This window comes from Lepidochelys kempii, chromosome 27 (assembly GCF_965140265.1).
Source record: "Lepidochelys kempii isolate rLepKem1 chromosome 27, rLepKem1.hap2, whole genome shotgun sequence".
Taxonomy (NCBI): Eukaryota; Metazoa; Chordata; order Testudines; family Cheloniidae; genus Lepidochelys; species Lepidochelys kempii.
Window position 1 is genome coordinate 9,652,201 of NC_133282.1, and position 18,577 is coordinate 9,670,777.

At 45.8% G+C, this 18,577-nt stretch overlaps 1 protein-coding gene and 1 long non-coding RNA gene across 10 annotated transcripts in view; one reads left to right on the plus strand and one right to left on the minus strand.

Moving 5' to 3' along the window:
- LOC140903955 (uncharacterized) overlaps positions 1-18,577 on the plus strand; it is a 71,670-nt gene that overhangs the window by 6,894 nt on the left and 46,199 nt on the right. The window contains exon 3 of one of the 2 annotated variants that reach the window (XR_012156393.1): positions 907-1,699. The exons of the other annotated variant lie outside the window; for it this stretch is intronic. This is a non-coding gene — a long non-coding RNA (uncharacterized lncRNA). Of the gene's footprint in view, positions 1-906; positions 1,700-18,577 lie in introns of those variants that run through there. 2 annotated transcript variants of the gene reach the window in all.
- MARCHF10 (membrane associated ring-CH-type finger 10) overlaps positions 661-18,577 on the minus strand; it is a 101,797-nt gene continuing 83,880 nt past the window's right edge. For 3 of the 8 annotated variants that reach the window (XM_073325999.1, XM_073326003.1, XM_073325998.1), the window contains one exon: positions 3,866-4,501. In XM_073325999.1, the coding sequence (XP_073182100.1) occupies positions 4,295-4,501 (207 nt within the window). In that variant the 3' untranslated portion in view covers positions 3,866-4,294. Of the gene's footprint in view, positions 1,017-3,865; positions 4,502-5,836; positions 5,938-10,140; positions 10,175-18,577 lie in introns of those variants that run through there. The other 5 variants (XR_012156391.1, XR_012156390.1, XM_073326002.1 and 2 more) reach the window with 3 other exon arrangements.

Genomic DNA, 18,577 nt, shown 5'->3' on the forward strand with positions numbered 1-18,577 from the left:
TTTTTTTCCCCCAGTGCACTCCTCACGAGAATAGGGAAAGAGAAGCTGATGGGTTGACAGGAAAGTCACAACGGGCCATGATGTTTATTGGAAACAGCAATGGAAATCTTTCTGAGAAACATTGCAGAGTGGGGAAAGGACATGTGAGTTATCCTCACTCTGGAATTTTAAAGCTTTCAGGGTGACTTGACCTGATCTCAGGTAGATGGTTTATGTTATGGAGGGATCTCAGTAGCAATTACAATGCTGGTTTTAAACTATAAAGTCCAGAATGAGAAGTGTTTTTAAATTAAAACTTTCAGAGGCAGAAGTTGCTTGTGGTAGCAAAAGGAACATAAGAAATGGTGGAAATAAGATGGAATAAGTATTGTCCTTTTTTAAAACTTGCACCAGATAAACCTGCTTTAAGGGAATGGCTAGTAAACTCTATGAGGTTATTTTTGTTATAGTCTCAGTTTGCACCCAAGCCTAGTCTAGCCCAAGCTGCTGCGGTGGGGGAAAGAGGGAGAGACCCCCCACACACACTCCTTCCCAGCCCAGCTCAGTGGCTGCCATGGCGGGGGAGAGACTACTGATATTAAAATATGAGTTGTGTGCTTTTATTTGTAGAACAAAAATAGGTTAATTATTACTTAGGTTTTTTTATATAGCACTTTTATCCAAAGCGCTTTACGATAGTTAGCTACCCGTACAAACAACATTTGGAAAGCTCATTAAATGGTCCGCCAAGACCCTCAGCAATTTTCAAGTGGTCTGCGAAAAAAAAAAGTTTGAGAACCACTGCTGTAAAGAATAGTATGACAGGGGAGTTGACATACATGTAGAGCAGGGAGTTGCTTAAAGAATCCATAACTTCCCTTTCATCCCAAAGCCCCCATGACTTCCTGCTGTCACTCTCCTCTGCAGGCAGGAAGGATGCTGCAGGTTTCTCTGCAGTAGGGGAAGAGTCCTCAGTGATGCCTTTGTCGCAGAAGTGAAGCAGGGGTCCTTTGAAGAATCTGCCAGATAAGGGATGGCTATGAAGTAAAAAATGAGACTGAAAAAAGGAGACATCAGGGGTTTTTTTGGAGGTGGGGGGGGCAGAGGGTGAGATCATAGATAGGTGACATTTTGATACAATCTGTGATTTAAAATAAATGTGGCATGACTTGTGATTTTGTGCCTAAAATTTGCTATGGCAAACTCAGTACCGCAAGGTAGAGGATTCAAATCACTCTCTAGCAGGAGCAGCTCATCAAGGAATGAGGTTTTATCAGCACTGTTTATCAGCACTCTGCATTGTGCCCAGCTCCAAGGGAAAAAATGATTTTCATGAGCACTCAGAAACATATCTGATAGAACAATATATTTGACTATTTTCAGAGTGGATACAGCATTTCTGGGTAAATTTATCTGGGTGCAGGGAGCGGGAGACACTACTGTGCATTTGCCCAGGAAGTCATTCTTTGCAAACAGCTGAAAATGCTTTTCATGGCAAAATGGCCATTCAAAAGGAGAACAAAAAAATGATTCCACTCACATTGCCAAATAAATAAATTTTAAAAAAACCCACTGGTTTTGCCAGCCTATTACTGGTAGCTCTGGTTTCTATAGTATTTTATAGAGTGCCGTATGGATTGCAATTACTGTGCATTGTTTTAAAAAATAAAAAAGCAACAGTTGGTGGCAATTTTCATTTCACCCAGTGGTGAAAACCATTCCTCTGACTAGAACTGGTTTGTACAAAACAAGTAACCACAAGATCTTTGTTTCCAATTCCCAGAATCCAGCCATGAGTCTGACTCAGGAGCCACTACTTGAGCAGGATAATGGAGGAACACAATGCTCAGTGGATATGGTGAATGCTTAATAAGTGATTTTACTCATAGACAATGACAATTCTACTAGGTACTCTTCACTCAAACCACAAGCTATACAATGTTATGTGACTAATAGCTAGTTAAACAACTATAAAATTCTCATTGTGTAGCTAAGGTTCTTGTTCTGATAACCATGCTAATTGCTACAGTGGTGTTATAATCTGTTAATATATTTTCAGTTGATATCCAAGCTCCAGGCCACCTTGGTTATCACTACACGATCCAGAACTGGTGTTTCTAAAACCTACACTAGAAAGTTACCTGTTGCTGACAGTGCGTGTCAGCAGGGGCAGCTGAACTGCTGCCGAACGTGGTTTAGATGGTAGTATAGCTAATGACAAGCCACACTGTGCACGGATTTAGCTGCACCCGGTGTCAGCAGTAGTCCATTTGGTAATGTAGACAAGCTGTATAGGGATTGCAGCTCAGCACCTCCAGTCAGATTCTGAGCTCAATTATGCTACTGTAAAACTAGACTTTACGCAGAAAGGAGTGAGTTGGAGTAAATGTTTTTGCTTCTAGCTTTCCTCTTAATCACCTTAGTAATTATTGTATGCGACTCCAAAGAAGCTAAACTGCTTTACACCAGCTGAGGATCTTGCCCATAGTTCCCAGTCCTGCTAATCTTCACACATTTGGGTAACTTTAGTCACATGCAGTTAAACTAATTTACATGAATGGGACTACTCACATGCAAAAGCATCCACAAAATTGGGCCCTTATTATGAATTTTTTACTTTAACTGGTTTTTATTTTTTTGAAAGAAAAAATCTTCTATTAACATAATTATTCATTTATTGGATTTTCAGAGCCTGCATGCAACAAATGGATGTTCCAGTAGTCAGAGATAAAATGCCCAACTGGAGCTTAGAATTCCAAAATCCAGGGGATGGGCATAAGCTTTTCCATCCTGGTAATGTGTCTTAGGGACTGCCATAAAATTCTTCAGACGTCGACCATCTCCTGCAGTAAAACCCACTCCAAATCTTTTGGAGAAAATCTCGATGAGGATTCCCTCCTGGATTTCTTCTCCTGTTGTTCTGTCTGGGGCTGGAGGTTGTCTTATGGAATGAACTCTGGACCAACCCCCAAACTGAGGCGATCCCCAGAAAGTGGGCCTCTGCTCCAACTCTGGCCCTTCTTAACTGCACCCCCCATTTCCCAACACTGCAATTTTAATGGAGCTGCATAGCCTGGGACCTCAGCCCCTACACCTACAGCCCACAAGATCTGCCAGGGGTTATTGAGGCTTCATCAAAAAGATAATGTAGCCCATATATGTTCTCTTTTCTGCCTAAGGTCTGTGGGGCCAGAGTAGGGGGAAGGCAGTGTAATTGTCTGCCCCTTCTCCTTGAGTGAACCCCAAACCAACAGAATAGCCTCTGTAGGTCCCAAAGGAGTGGGGTGCTCCATGGGGCCATATGCACCCTGTGGGCAGGAGGAGACCCCACCGTGTAAATCAAAGAGAAATTAGTCATTTACAGATCTGAACATTGCCTGAAAGGAAAGCTACAGCAAATCTGTATCGATCAGTGCAAAGTTGTGTGAAATCCTGAGGGCTCCGGGCTGATTACACAGCATCTAATTCTGTGAAGCATTCAGTCTCTTCCCCCTCATGTTCCACTATTCAGGAAATGCTGCAAAATGCCATTTATTACCAACACATAGCAATATACCAAATGGATGGATAAGTGTTCTAGTTGCTTTCTGTGGATAAAACTAATGGTTCAATGTCTTACTACATCAGTCTTTTCCTCTGGTTCAAGTCAGGATTGTGAGTTTTTCCTTCTCTCATCCTTCTCCCCATGGGTGCTGGAACAATTTGTATAGTGGGGATGCTAAGAGCCATATAACCAAACTGTAAACCCTGTATATAATGGAAACCACTTCAAGCCAGGGGGTGTGGCAGCACCCCTAGTTCCAGCACCTGTTCTCTTCCCCACAAAAAGAAAAGAACTTGTGTATTTCTTGTTCTTTAAAAATTAGTGTACACTAATGTTAAGGGATAAACAAAATTATTTTACTGAAAGTTTGTCCCACTCAAGCTGGAGACGGTACACTAATAGGTTTGTCATCACATACAGTAAATCAATAAATTTACAAGTACGCTATAGAAGATTCCTGTGTAAACTGTAAATACGATCGTTTAACTTTACTGTACAAACTCGATCTAATCAGGAGAAACCTCTGAATTACAGAATGAAAATGTAGTATGGGTCCAGAGTACACAATAAAGCAACCACATGCATTTCTGTAGCTTCTGGTTGTAAAGGTTACAGAAGGCCAGTCAAAAACACACAGTGCCTGCAAGTCATCTGTTTTCTGTTACGGTGAGCAGTTTTAGGATATAATCAATAGAAATGGCATGTTTTCTTCACTACTAGCTGCTTTGTTCCATGTTATTTTAAAGTAATTATCAATTGGGGTTTCCACTTCTAAAGACAGTAATAGAGCCCCTGAAAAGGACAGTGTGACATGTACACACTTGTTTTAGTTTGATGTAAAGCAAGACCCAAAAGAAAAAAAAAAAGATATAAAACACATGGAGAAGGGTATTCAATATAATAGCCTCTTTGCCAAATTCCAAATTCATTGGACAATCTGGTAAGCACTCTTTTATCCATTGTTCCCCGACTCTGAATCTGTAAAATGGAGAAAAAAAAAAGACTACTTAGAATTCCTCCCTTCGTAGAGAGGAATAATATTCAGCGAATTCAGCAACCTAAAAATGATTCTTTTAAACACATACAGCAAAGCATAAGCAAGAATAATAACTAGGTAAACTCTCATTGCCACTTCTCTGTACTACCAGGAGCTCAGTTCTGCTATCGGACATGTGTAGGCAGCTCCTTCTGAAGTCAAATGGAGTCATGCATGCCTATCTGAGGGCAGAGTTGGTCCCCCAAAGTGCAAAATGGGCACATTGCTTGAGACTGCCTTGGGACTTACACAGTTTGCATTACTGTGGGAAAACATGGTCTTGTGGCAACAGAAAAGGATGTTCTATTCCCAAATGTTTCACAGGAAGTCTGTGGTGCCTTGGGGAGGTCATTTAAGATCTGTGCCTCAGTTTCCTTCTCTGTACAATAGGGATGATAATGCATATCTCACAGGAGTGCTGTGTAACCTCATTTGTTAATATTTGTAAAACATTTTGAGATCATTGGGTTGACGATGTTAAACAATTGCGAAGTATTATTTTCCTAAATGGCCTTATTAATTACTTCTCAGAAGTACAACTGCAAGTGTGGTTTTCTAACTATCATGTAACTAGCAAACCCAGAGATTCTGAGATATTAGCCCACTCTGTTATATTAGTAGTGTTTGGCGAAATATTCTGAGCCCACTATTTATGAATAGGGGCTATGCATGCAGTGGAACAGAAAAAAGGGCTGTTTCATTGTGAGAAGGAATGCTAAAAAACCAAATTCTTCTATTACATTGGTTTAATATAATTGGAGTTAGCATAGTATAAATTATACTTTGGTCCTTGATTATAACTTTTGTAAGAACTATGGCATATTCCAAAAATAAATATAGAAACTGCTCCCATCTATTGGTATTTCAGTGGTTCATTTGAAGTCCAGGCTTCAGCAGAGAAAGGCTCCATAGCTGAGCTGCTTATGAGGCAGCAACCACTCACTCCAACACAGGTAACACCCGCTGAGTAGGTTATGTATGTATAGACAAGCATAACTGTTTTCCTTTCTTGGAGCTTAAGCCAGATCAATAGTAATGTAGTGTGCGCTCTGTTGGGCTGCACCTGCAAATGACAACATTAAAGCCTCTCCATGGGTTGTCGTTCTACAAGAAAACAAACCTACTGCACGATGCCCACTAAAATGTTCAATAGCCTTACAACTGGCACTTGCTTCTTTAAAACTCTGGTGCTGAGATTCAGGTATCCAAAAGACAAATGTATTGGTTCTGAATACACAAGCTACTGGCCCATACAACAACAAGGGTTTAAAACTGACCTTTTAGATGTCTACGTGGTGCTAATGGTGGACAGCAAGTGGCCATCTAGGTTAGGTTCACTTGTTCAGCATAGTGGAGAGAGTGGTCCAAGAGAAAGCCGCTAAATAATAAATGACAACTGATGTCTATTTGCAATGACTTAGTCAACTGTGAGATGCAATATAGTCTCATCGTCAAAGCAAAGGATTGTGAAATATGGAATCATTTTAAAAACAGGAGAATACCTATTAGACGACATGGAAAAAATGTAATGTTAAGCTTCTCTGTGCTCTGACATGCCCCACTATTAACTGTGACTCTGTGAGGGAAGGAGGTGCTCAGCATGAAAAGGGTTTAAGATTAATCACAGGCTGCTTTATCCCAGACAAAGTGTAATGCGGATCTCTCAGGTGGAGCTGGCAGGGGAAGCTGAGATATTTGTTCATATTATACTGTCACGGTTTGACAATTAAGAAAATATGCTCCTCTGGGTTGACTCTACGTAAGCAATGAGCTGCTCAACTAGCAGCATATGTGAGATGAGGAAAAATGTGGAAGGGTAGTGGCAAGACAGAAAGGACTTGAAAACAAATGAGCATTGAGCCATCAATCAATCTTCCAGATTGATGGTATGTCACCCATTAATTAAAAGATGACCGTAAGCATGTACTGTAGCTATTTTATATTCCAAGTATTTATAGATGGACCAACCTAAATAAGTAGTTGGTATTTCACTATAGTTTAGACTATTACATTCTAACTAATCATAGAATATCAGGGTTGGAAGGGACCTCAGGAGGTCATCTAGTCCAACCCCCTGCTCAAAGCAGGACCAATCCCCAACTGAATCATCCCAGCCAGGGCTTTGTCAAGCCGAGCCTTAAAAACTTATAAGGAAGGAGATTCCACCACCTCCCTAGGTAACGCAGGTGTTTCACCACCCTCCTAGTGAAAAAGGTTTTCCTAATATCCAACCTAAACCTCCCCCACTGCAACTTGAGACCATTACTCCTTGTTCTGTCATCTGCTACCACTAAGAACAGTCTAGAGCCATCCTCTTTGAAACCCCCTTTCAGGTAGTTGAAAGCAGCTATCAAATCCCCCCTCATTCTTCTCTTTTGCAGACTAAACAATCCCAGTTCCCTCAGCCTCTCCTCATATGTCATGTGTTCCAGTCTTCTAATCATTTTTGTTGCCCTCCGCTGGACGTTTTCCAATTTTTTCACATCCTTCTTGTAGGGTGGGGCCCAAAACTGGACACAGTACTCCAGATGAGGCCTCACCAACGTCGAATAAAGGGGAACGATCAAGTCCCTCGATCTGCTGGCAATGCCCCTACTTATACAGCCCAAAATGCATTTGCCCTTCTTGGCAACAAGGGCACGCTGTTGACTCATATCCAGCTTCTCGTCCACTGTAACCCCTAGGTCCTTTTCTGCAGAACTGCTGCCTTGCCATTCGGTCCCTAGTCTGTAGCGGTGCATGGGATGCTTCCGTCCTAAGTGCAGGACTCTATCCACCTTATAGTCCATTCATCCAGCCCATACTTCTTTAACTTTCTGGCAAGAATACTGTAGGAGACCGTGTTAAAAGCTTTGCTAAAGTCAAGGAACAATACGTCCACTGCTTTCCCTTTGTCCACAGAGCCAGTTATCTCGTCACAGAAGGCAATTAGATTAGTCAGGCATGACTTGCCCTTGATGAGTCCATGCTGACTGTTCCTGATCACTTTCCTCTCCTCTAAGTGCTTCAGAATTGATTCCTTGAGGACCTGTTCCATGATTTTTCCAGGGACTGAGGTGAGGCTGACTAGCCTGTAGTTCCCAGGATCCTCCTTCTTCCCTTTTTTAAAGATGGGCACTACATTAGCCTTTTTCCAGTCGTCCGGGACCTCCCCCAATCACCTTGAGTTATAAAAGATAATGGCCAATGGCTCTGCAATCACATCCGCCAACTCCTTTTAGCACTCTTGGATGCAGCGCATCCGGCCCCATGGACTTGTTAATGGTTCAGTTAATGAGGTTTAAGGGCAATAAGTGCTCATGCAAAATGCAGGTTTTGCTTAGAACCAGGAATTTCTGACTACTGAAGCCAATGCCCCAAGAAGAAAATAGGCTCGAGGTATATTCACTGCAGGGCACTCACAGGGGAAATTGGGTGTAATTAACCTAACTAGAAACTAGGTGTCACTATAGTATCACATGATCAAACTGAAATAGTGCTGCTTTGGCAAAAACACCAAGCGGTTGAATCAAGTCTGCTAGAGTCTAACCTGACTCCTACTAAAAGAGATTGGCTGTGAGTACACTATAGGTACAAGACCTGGAGTCTGCCTATGGGTTGGAATAACAAGCTGGGCAGTTGATGTTCTTCCCAGATGTTACTAGTTTTACATCCCCATTTATATCGTGTTTATAATATTTGATATTTTTTCTCTGTAGCTGATGTGTCTGAAATGGATTCAGAGTAATGACCCTTGTTCAGTAACAGAACAGTTATGTTTGGGGTCGGGGGGGAAGAGAGGATGTTTTCATATGTCACAATTATAACTTTGATAAACTGATCCTGCAAGACCATGTCCTTCAAGACCATGGTAGTGAACATGCATTAGTGAAGATGTATTTAAAAATATTTATTCTCGTTGTTACCTTCTGATTTTTCTTTAGCAATACCACTGTAAACAAGGAATTAAAACAGGTGAAAGCAGAAGTGGCTTTAATCACAGGGTGGCAATGGCATGTCTTTGGGGAATGTTAACATTCTAAGGATTAACAAAGCATTTCCCACAAAGTTTTTTCTCCACTTTATTTCTGTTTTGCTCTACTTCTGAGATAAAGAGACAAAAGTCCTTCCTGTTGACAGAAGCATAAGACTCCCTATACTGTAGTGTAACTTGGCAAGAATTTGCCCTCAGAATTGATGGGTTAATCTCTTCCTGTATGAGAAAGTGACCATTAGCCAGACAACTGCTCTAAATCTAAAGCTTGCTTTGTTTAAATGCTCTCTGCAACTCACAGCTGTAGGACAGAAAAGTCTTTGTGATATATGATATTATATAACATGGAGGTCAACCCCAAGGATGAAGCTAGAAAATTTACAGGAAGGAGGTTTTAAAACCAAATTGCAAAGCAAATTTGAAAACTGAGGGCTTGTCTACGTGGTTGGGTAATGCACTCTACAGGGATGTGATTTCTGAAGCACAGTGATACGTTGCGTTTTAACTGGTCCATGTAGACCAGGGGTAATCAATTATTTTTTGTCAAGATCCAAATTTCTTGGTCAAGGTATAGTCAAGGTCCAGACTTCACAAAAACATTTTTCACACCTCAATAACAATCATGATAATAAGTAAATAAAAGATTTTGCGGTCCATTCAAAAGCATCTGGCGATCTGAATTTGGCCCCCAGTCCGCCTATTCATTACCCCAATGTAGACCCTTCCAGTGTGCTCTAACGGAATGCTGTTTGAAACAGGACTTTGTTAAAGAGCACTAGGGAACCTTTAGTGTGCGCTAAAACTCACCGTCTAAAAGACAATGGCATGACATAGTCTTAGATTTTTAATCTGAAACACTAAAAAGAAAAAAGTAAATTTTCTCAGCAGATCAGACCATGGAGCCTCTACTCATGTTGGTGAGCATTTACACAGGTGACTTCAGTGGGACTATTTACATAAATAAATGCTCACTAGGTTAAGTAAGAGCTCCACATTCTAGCCCAGAGAGTCAAAGATTCTTCTGTAAGTGAAACCAAAATATTTTCTTACAGCTTGTGATTAGTCCCATAAAAACAATCTCACTATTTGCCTTGTTTTATGTGGCAAAGTCTCACTTTTAGTGTTTTTTTTGTGAGCCTGCATGGACAACTAAAATTTCCTGATCAATCCAAAGGAGAAAAGCCAAATGTCAGCACTCAAAAACAATGGATAAAACAAGAAGCCTTATTAAATGGATGAAGTCTTCAACAAATGAGTAACCAACCTTCCTTCTGGGTGTTCTAAAAAGACCTCATAAATGCCGGTATAAGCAGCAAATGGAAGTTTTCTGCCAAAACATTAGCTTTTCCATCTTTATTTTCTCTCCTTATTGCTTTTGTGAAGAACTTCAATTAAAAATCTGTATTCATTATACACTGGTGTGATACAAATCTTCCTGACTATTTTGTGCAACTTGAAATTCCAGAAATCAATCTTTTTTTCTGGTAAGTTAACTTCTACATCTGTATGGGTCTTAGTACTTCCTGCCACTATCTGAGGGTTAGCATGTTTAATGAGAACTAATAAGCAAGAATCTCTGAGAATTGATTCTGAACTCCAAATACCTACTTTCATTTTCCTCTGCTCTAGGCTGTCTTGAGAGCTATGAGAAAGGAGACAAGGATTAATAAAAATTCTCCACATTAACACTGATCAGACATACAATTTAATATACCTAGAGACTGCTATGGAAATGTCTTGAAAACACTTTAAGAAGGCATTGAAATTGTTAAAAAGAAAGATAAGTGAGGAAATCACAGCACTGTAAACACTTAAGATACAAAAAAAATGAAGGGTTATTCTTAATGTCACAGTGACTTGTTATAAACAGTCACAACCTCTACCTGGTTTGTTATTAGACATAGCTATATTTGGCTATGTAAAAAGACTTGTTTCTTTGAAGCAGTTCATCCCAGGATCAGCATTTGATTTTATCAGTGTTAATAATATTAATAAGATGTAAAGTTGCAACTTAGTTTGGGACTTTTTCTTTGTATCAAAGTTATTTTTCTCCGTGTAGGAAACTTTGGATTTGAAGCTTCTGGACTTACATAGCGTTATATTAACTTCACAGTAATTTTACATAAGCATTCCTTATGTTGTAAGAAGCAGTGAAGACAGAACCAAACCCAGCAGCGACACATCATGATACTACATAGGGTTACAAGTCTGTAACCCTACAAGTCGGTTTGATAACGTTCTCCTCCAGGACTAATCAGAAGTGAAAAGATTTTAAAAGAGGCAAAGCCTTAGCCTGCTACTGTGACAACCTGCATGGTTATTTCAGCAGGGGAGCTTTTGTTACTTCACGGCAAGATGTCACCTAAAGCAGAGGAGCACAGGGGAACAGTCTGAAGGGGCTGTAACATCTGAAGTAGGGGATTGCTTGCTGGACCTATGCCATCAGCTTTGAAGGCTTGTCCGAAATATCGCCTTGGCATTATGCAGGGTGGACAGATACAACGTGAACCCTGAAAATAATGGCTAACACAGGCAGCAAAGATGCAGGGCAGCAGCTGCACCTAGATACCCGAGGTGAAGGAGGTCGCTGAGAAAGACTTAACATCTTGGGTCGCACGGCGTGAAGCCTGTACTGGTAGACCAGGAAAAGGGTTGTGTTACTGCACCTCTGTCTCATCCCAGTGGGACGAGGTATTTCCCGAGATAATCGTTCACTCTTGGTTTTTTGACCATGAATAACCTAGTACTCAGCACCAGGGTTAAAGCCCCTGCCTTACTTTCAGCTGTAGATGCCTTGTCGGTGCCATCTCCCCTCGGTGCCAACATGACGGGTTCATGCCAAAGCCCCCCAGGGGACGCGCGTCCTCTGATGTCAGCAGGCACGTCTGCAGTACATCGTGACAGAGCATCCAATTGTATCTGGGATCTCAGACAGTCCACCAAAATTGCAACTTGGAATGTTGCAACTCTTCACAGGCATGGTCATCAGGTTGCTGTCTCATGGAAAATGGGCCGTCTTGGTATATCGATCACAGGCTGATAAATCACGGATGTCACAAGGTGGAAGATTCTTTACTTCTGTATTCTGGTGGCCCCAACCATCTATATGGGGTAGCACTACTACTGCGAGGTGAGGCTAAGTCCTTCCTGACAACCTGGATGCTTGTCTGCTTGTTTACTTATTGCACGTCTTAAACATCAGCATGGTTACCTCACTGTCATAGTAGTCTATGTGCCTACAGAGGAATCTGTTGACTCAATTAAAGATCATTTCTACAATCAGTTGGAACATCTAGTATGCACAATCCCTCCATATGATGATCTTGTGATCCTGGGTGACCTAAATGCAGTTACTGGCTCCCTGCAAACTGGGTTTGAACAGGTGATTGGTCGTTATGGTTCAGGCACATCCAATGATAACTCTCGCCACTTGCTTACATTCTGTGCCTCCCAAAATCTTTCCATTCTTGGGTCATGGTTCAAGCGGCGACCAATACACAAGATGTCATTACACGTGATAGGCGTCTCTTCACCTCCTGTATATCGTGTTGCGTAATGCGCGGCGAACACAGATCACCATCTAGTGGTCGCCCGTATGGTGTTGATGCTCCAATGAGCAGGTAAGCCCTCTGTGATGATGATGAAGTTTGACATCGACGCACTCCGTGTGCCAGGTTTAACCAATAGGTTTTGTATTGACGTTAGGAACAGATTCTCGGCTCTAGCTAATCTGCCAGACAACGTGACGTTGCCTGGTCCCTGTTCACTTCTACCCTCAACCAATCTGCTGAGCAGACGATTGGCTATAGGCATCCAGCACGCCAACCATAGCTATCAGGAGGCCTTCCAGATAATTAAATTGAAGGCTGCAGCCCTCCAGCGTGGTGATAAGCAAACTCGTAATCAGCTGAAGCAAAAATTTAATTCTATCACGAGGCATATTATAACCAAGTGGCGGATGATGTCAAATTTGGCTCAGCCAGGGGTGACCTGAAGCCAGCATTCCGCACCATTCACAACCTCAGTGGTCAAGAGGTAGTCACTACAAACGGCATCCTGAACGACAGCCAAGGCCATCCATGTAAATAGGATGATGACATTCTCTCACGCTGGGTGGAACATTATCATGGTGTTCTGAAGCATCCTCCAGTTGCCGCTTGTTCAGAACGGAATGATCTGGCATTCTCTGCAGTTCTAGATCCAGACATTTGTACTGATGCACCAACATTGGATGAAGTGAAGTGTGCCATCTCTAAACTGAAAAATGGACGTGCAGCCGGTGCTGATGGCATCCCTCAGAGCTGCTAAAATGTGCTATTGATCCTATCGCAGAATCATTTCTGGCCATCTTTCATCTGGTGTGGAGACCTGGAACCCTGCCAACTGCCTGGAAGGATGGTATTGTGATCTCACTCTATAAGGGCAAGGGACCATGCAGTGAATGTAAGAACTACAAGCAATGGGCGGTGCGTGAACCGCTGGCTAGCGGAGGCTAGCCCCCAGCCCCGCCCCTTCCACCCGAGGCCACACCCCTTCCATGTGTCCTGGAACCCAGAGCCCCTACCTACTACTGCGGATGCCAGCCCCTGCCCAGGCTGGCTAGTGTCTGCAGGCCCTCCCTCCCCCAGCCCTAGAGCGCCGGGAGGGAGAGTGCATGGCGGCGCCACAGCTTTCCCAGCTCCAGGAAGGTGGGCAGTGTGACCTCAGCCCCCTGGAGCCCAGAACCACTGCTGAAGCAGGGCCTTGGGGGCCGAGTGTGGGCGGGGCCAGGCCTCGCTATTTGGGGATGCACTGCCTCTCCCAGCCTCCCCTATCCACTGCCCACCTTGCTCAGGCCGATCACCTTGCTCTCCATTCCTGGAAAGGTGTTTGTGCATGTTTTGCTGGCATGACTGGAGCCTTTGCTACATCAGAAGCGTCATCCCCAACAGTCAGGTTTTACGAGGAACAGGTCCACATTTGATGCCATTTTGGCCCTTCGCTTGTTGTCAGAGACAGATCGCAAGTTCAGGAAGCCCCTGCACATACCGTGTGTTTATCTTGAGGCTGCATTTGATTCAGTCAACACCGTGTTGCGTTATGGAAGACTTTAAAGGGCGTAGGTGTCCCTACCACTCTCCTGGACTTGATAAGAGAGCTTCATAATGGAACCACTGACTGTGTTTGTCTGGGGAACTGGATGTCAGTGCCTTTTAAATCAGTATCTGGTGGCAGGCAGGGTTGCGTTCTGGCCCCTGAACTCTTTTTGTCAGGCAATGGATTTCATAAGGCAGTATTCTATCGGGTCCATAGGCATTGAGATCAGCGATCTCTCACTCACAAACCTTGACTACGTTGATGATTATGTTCTTTTAGTACAGAGCCCAGACAGGTTTTGTGAGGCACTCTAGCATATGGAGGGGAGTCAGCTAAGATTGGTCTCCATGTTTCATGGACAAAGACAAAACTGCAAAATCTAGGACCAGGTCCACCTGCGACTCCCAATCTCTTTGAACAATGAGACCGTCAAATCAGTTTCCAGGTTTTGCTATCGGAGTTCTATACTTACCAGCTCCTCCAGTTCTCACACGGAGGTTCTCCATCAGATTGGCATCACAGCATCTGCCATGAGCCGTTTACAATGGATATAGAATCAGCATCATCATAGTATGACCACCAAGTTCAGGATTTATTTGAGCTGTATCCTTCCCAGACTTTTGTACAGCTGCGAAACATGTACACTACGCCATGCGGACTGGACAAAGCTGGAAGCTTTCTACATAAAATGTCAATGTCCTATACTGGGCATAAACGTCATCTGTAATGCAGATGTTTATGGTCGTTTGGGTCTACAGACTCCTGGGGCCATTGTCCGGAGGCAACGCCTTATGCTTTTTGGGCATGTCACAAGGATACCACAAGAAATTCCAGTGAACACCATTTTCCAGGTGGCTTGTAACATCCGGGATAAAGTTCCACCAACCAAGGGGTGGAAGTGACCCAGAGGCAGACCCCCTATTACATGGGTTCATCAAGTCTGTTCTGATGTTGGACTCTCAGGCTCTGAAGCCTTCGAGGTTGCGCAGGAACAGACCAAATGGTGAACGATTGCTACAGCCGACTTTCTGGCTAAGTGTTGAAGAGAAAGAGAGTTCATTGGGAGTGTCTCTGTCGGGGGGGGGACACGACAATTTCTGTAGAAGCACAAAAAAAATCTCTGTCCCCCTGCCAGAGATACATATTCTTCACTGGCTATGCCCCACCCAATAGCTGTAATGTGTAGCTCTGTGGAAGGGAAGGTTAATCAACAAGGGCAGCCCAATGGCAGGAGTGTGCAGTTAGAAAGTGGTCAAAACAGGGGCATAGAGTATTTCTCAACTGTGTCTCATTTATAGTCTCAAATTTACCTCCTGGCTACCCTTGTTGGCTGTTCTTTCTTTTATTGCTGTAATGTATTTACATAAGAAGTGCTGAATCATGTCTGAGAAGGCACATATTTTTGAAGTGAACCTAGATGACTCACTGTATTACAATATACTCATTATTAGCCAATGACTAATATCAAAGAGCTTCATTGAACAAAAGCCCTGGATCTAAATCTTAGCTCGGTTTTCTGTTTGAAGTGTTTGTTAAAGGTTCCTCATGTTTGCCTATTGCTGATATCCTGTTTTACAACAGTCTTTGATAACAAGACTATCTGTGACTTCTCACTACAGCAATGTTGTATTGTTTTACACTGAAAATGCTGTGAAGTGTAACCTAAAATACTGAATCACAGTTACAAAAAATATAATTTATGTTAAAGAAACAATTATTTTTAAGCTTCTTGTTGTAGTTTTTTTGTCCCTCGTTTTGCAGTATTTGTCCCACGTCAGACAAGTTTGCTGAGTGTTAAGAACAGGGATCTTATTGACACTAGGGTTCTATTCCTACCTCTCTCACTAGCACGCTATGTAGGTGATCTTACACCTGTCACATAGGCTCAAGTTTTCAAATGTGGCCTGTGATTTGGGGTGCCTCTGTTTTTCAGTGGTCAACATGAGACACCTGTGCCTGACTTTTAGATGTTCTGAGTTACTATTGACTTCAGCTGCGTCTGTGGGTGGAGAGACTGCCCCTTAACCCGGCAAGGAGGGGCACCTGGGATCCCCGAGACCCGCCAGGACATCAGCCCCGTCATTGCCGATGCCCCTGGCCACCCGGTACTCGAACCCGCCCCCCCTTCCTCTTCGGACCACCGCTACTCCCACTCAGGCCCAAGGGGCACCTCCCCTACAACGCCCAGACGAGCGGGAGAGCCCCGCCCTCACTGCTGACAATCTAGCGGGGCCTATGGAGGAGGGTGTAGCAGAGATACCACCAGCCATAGGAGAGAGCCTGCCCCAGGGAGAATCTTCCCTCCCTTATGCCACCCCACCGTTCCCCCCCAAGTCCCTGAGCCATCGCCTTTACTCCCTGACACGACCCTTGCTAACCAGCCCCCAGATGATGCCATGGAGGGCTGGGCCCTAGTCCAGGGGAAGCGAGGCAAGGGGAAGGCTCGAACTCCGCCTCATCTACCCGAGGTGGAGGCCCCCCGAAAGATCAGGAAGGGGGGCAACGATGCCGAACCTTCCGCTTTGCCCACGAGTGCGTCCCATCCACCGGTGTCAGCCAGGAAAGACGTGGCAGCACCGGAGGGTAGGGTCTCCCCTCCATGGGAGATCCTCCCCTCCGAGACCCTTGAGGAATCCCCTTCTGTCTTGACGCTACCCGAGGCAACCATCGGGCGGCGGAAAGTGTCCTCTCCTCCATGTTCGAGGAGATCGAGGCCTTAGATCTGACCCCGGTCGCCCAGGGGGAGGACGACCTTTTGCCAGCAAATCTCAATCTGGGCGACCTCACTCCACCCCTCTTTTCCCCATGCTCCCTCCCCTTAACTGCTGCTCCCGCTCCCACCTCCGAGGAGCCCCTGGACTCCTCCACCGACCCAGCCACTGATGGCACCCCGCTGATGACCACCGAGCCTGCTCAGGTGAGAGCCGGTGCCATGCGGCCGGGGCACGAGTCACCAGGGGCACCCCCTGTTGGTGCGGAGCAATCGACTTCCTTCCCGGGTGGGGGCCCTACAGAAAATAATCCACCTCCTGATGCTGTGGCCGCTAAATCCACCACAGAGCACGCGCCCAGTGTCACTGAGAGCTCCCTCCCAACCCCCTTAACCCTTGAGCCTGATCGGGAGGTGCCACCATCTAGCGGCTTGCCTCCCGAAACCCAGAACCTTGCCTCCACCCCTGCCCCTATCCAATTTACCTTCTGCAATGTCATTGGTGCCCCCGGGGCTGTCTCCTTCCCTTTCCCAATTGATGACCCCCAGGGAGCGGCCTTTGTGTTCTCCTGCCCCGACCCATTAGGAGCTGCTATTTTCCCTCCACCGCCCCCTATCGCCCCAGAGCTTGAGGCGGGCCTAGAGGCTCCAGCCCATCAGGCACCCTGTTGGGGGTCCGCACCCTGCTTGTCCGTTTTAGTGGACCACAGGGCTGCACCAAGGGCCCCGCCGGGGAACAACCGGAAAACCGTAACCCCCCCTTCCCCCCCATGAGCTGCGAGGAGAGCTGCGGAAGTTTTTAGAGGATGTCCGTGGCTCCCGCAACAAGGTACAGCTTGCTCTCCAGCGATGGGGGGACTTTTCTCAAATCCTCCAGGCCACAAGGGCCCTCATGGGGGAAGGTAAAGGGACGGGGAAGCAGGATGCCGCGGCCTACTGGCGGGTCCGTGTCTTCCGTGAACAATTACCTACGGGATGGGTCACGGACTGCTGCGTGGCCTGCTGGGAGACGGGAGCGTCCCTGCCAGTGAGGACCTCCCCCGACCCTCCCCATGACACCTCTCACCATAGCAACATTGAACACCCGGGGTTGTAGGATGGCTCTCCACAGGTCCCAGGTGCTCTCCTTCCTTCGGGAGGGAGGGCACTCTGGTTTTCCTGCAGGAGACCCATACAGACCCGACCACCGAAGACAGTTGACAGCTGGAGTGGGGGGACAGGGTCTACTTTAGCCATGCCATGGTTTGACAGCCTGTATTCCCCTGACCTATGGCCCAAGGTGCTAGGGGTCGCCGAGGCCGTGCCAGGTCACCTGCTGCATCTCCGGGTCCGTATGGAGTGGCTCATGGTTAACCTCGTTAACGTCTATGCCCCGACATCAGGCCCGGAGCGGCTGCAATTCTACCAGCGGGCGTCCGCCTTCCTCGGCACCTTAGATTCTCACGAGTGCCTGGTCCTGGGAGGGGACTTTAATACCACCCTCGAGGAACAGGACCGCTTGGGGACCTACCAGAGCCCGGCCGCCACAGACACCCTACGGGAGATAGTCGAACATCACTCCCTAGTGGACATCTGGCGTGACCACCACCCGGATGACTCTTCCACATTCACCTTTGTCCGGGTGGAAGCCCATCGGTCGAGCCACTCCCGGTTGGACCGCATTTATTTATCACGCTTCCATCTTTCACGAGCCCACTCCTCCAGCATTCGGCCGGCCCCATTTTCTGACCATCATCTAGCCACCGTGACAGCCTCCCTCTGTGCGGAGAGGCCGGGGCCGGCCTACTGGCATTTTAACAACAGCCTGTTGGAGGATGAGGGCTTCATGACGTCCTTCCGGGAATTCTGGCTGGCCTGGCGAGGGCAGTGGCATGCCTTTCCCTCGGCGCGGCGATGGTAGGACCTGGGGAAGGTGCGTCTGCTGCGACTACACCCAGGGCACCAGCCGCCGACGGAGAAATGCGACGATAGAGCAGTTGGAAGGGGAGGTCTTAGAGCTGGAGAGGCATCTGGCTGCCAGCCCCAAGGACCCGCTCCTCTGCGGAGCATGCCGGGAGAAGCGGGAGGAGCTCTGGGCCCTTGAGGACCATCGGGCCCGGGGTGCTATTGTTCGATCCCGCATCCGCCTCCTTCGGGAGATGGATCGTGGCTCCCGCTTCTTCTATGCCCTGGAGAAAACGAGGGGGGCCAAGAAACACATCATCTGCCTCCTGGCAGAAGACGGCACCCCCCTCACGGAACCGGTGGAGCTGTGTGGGA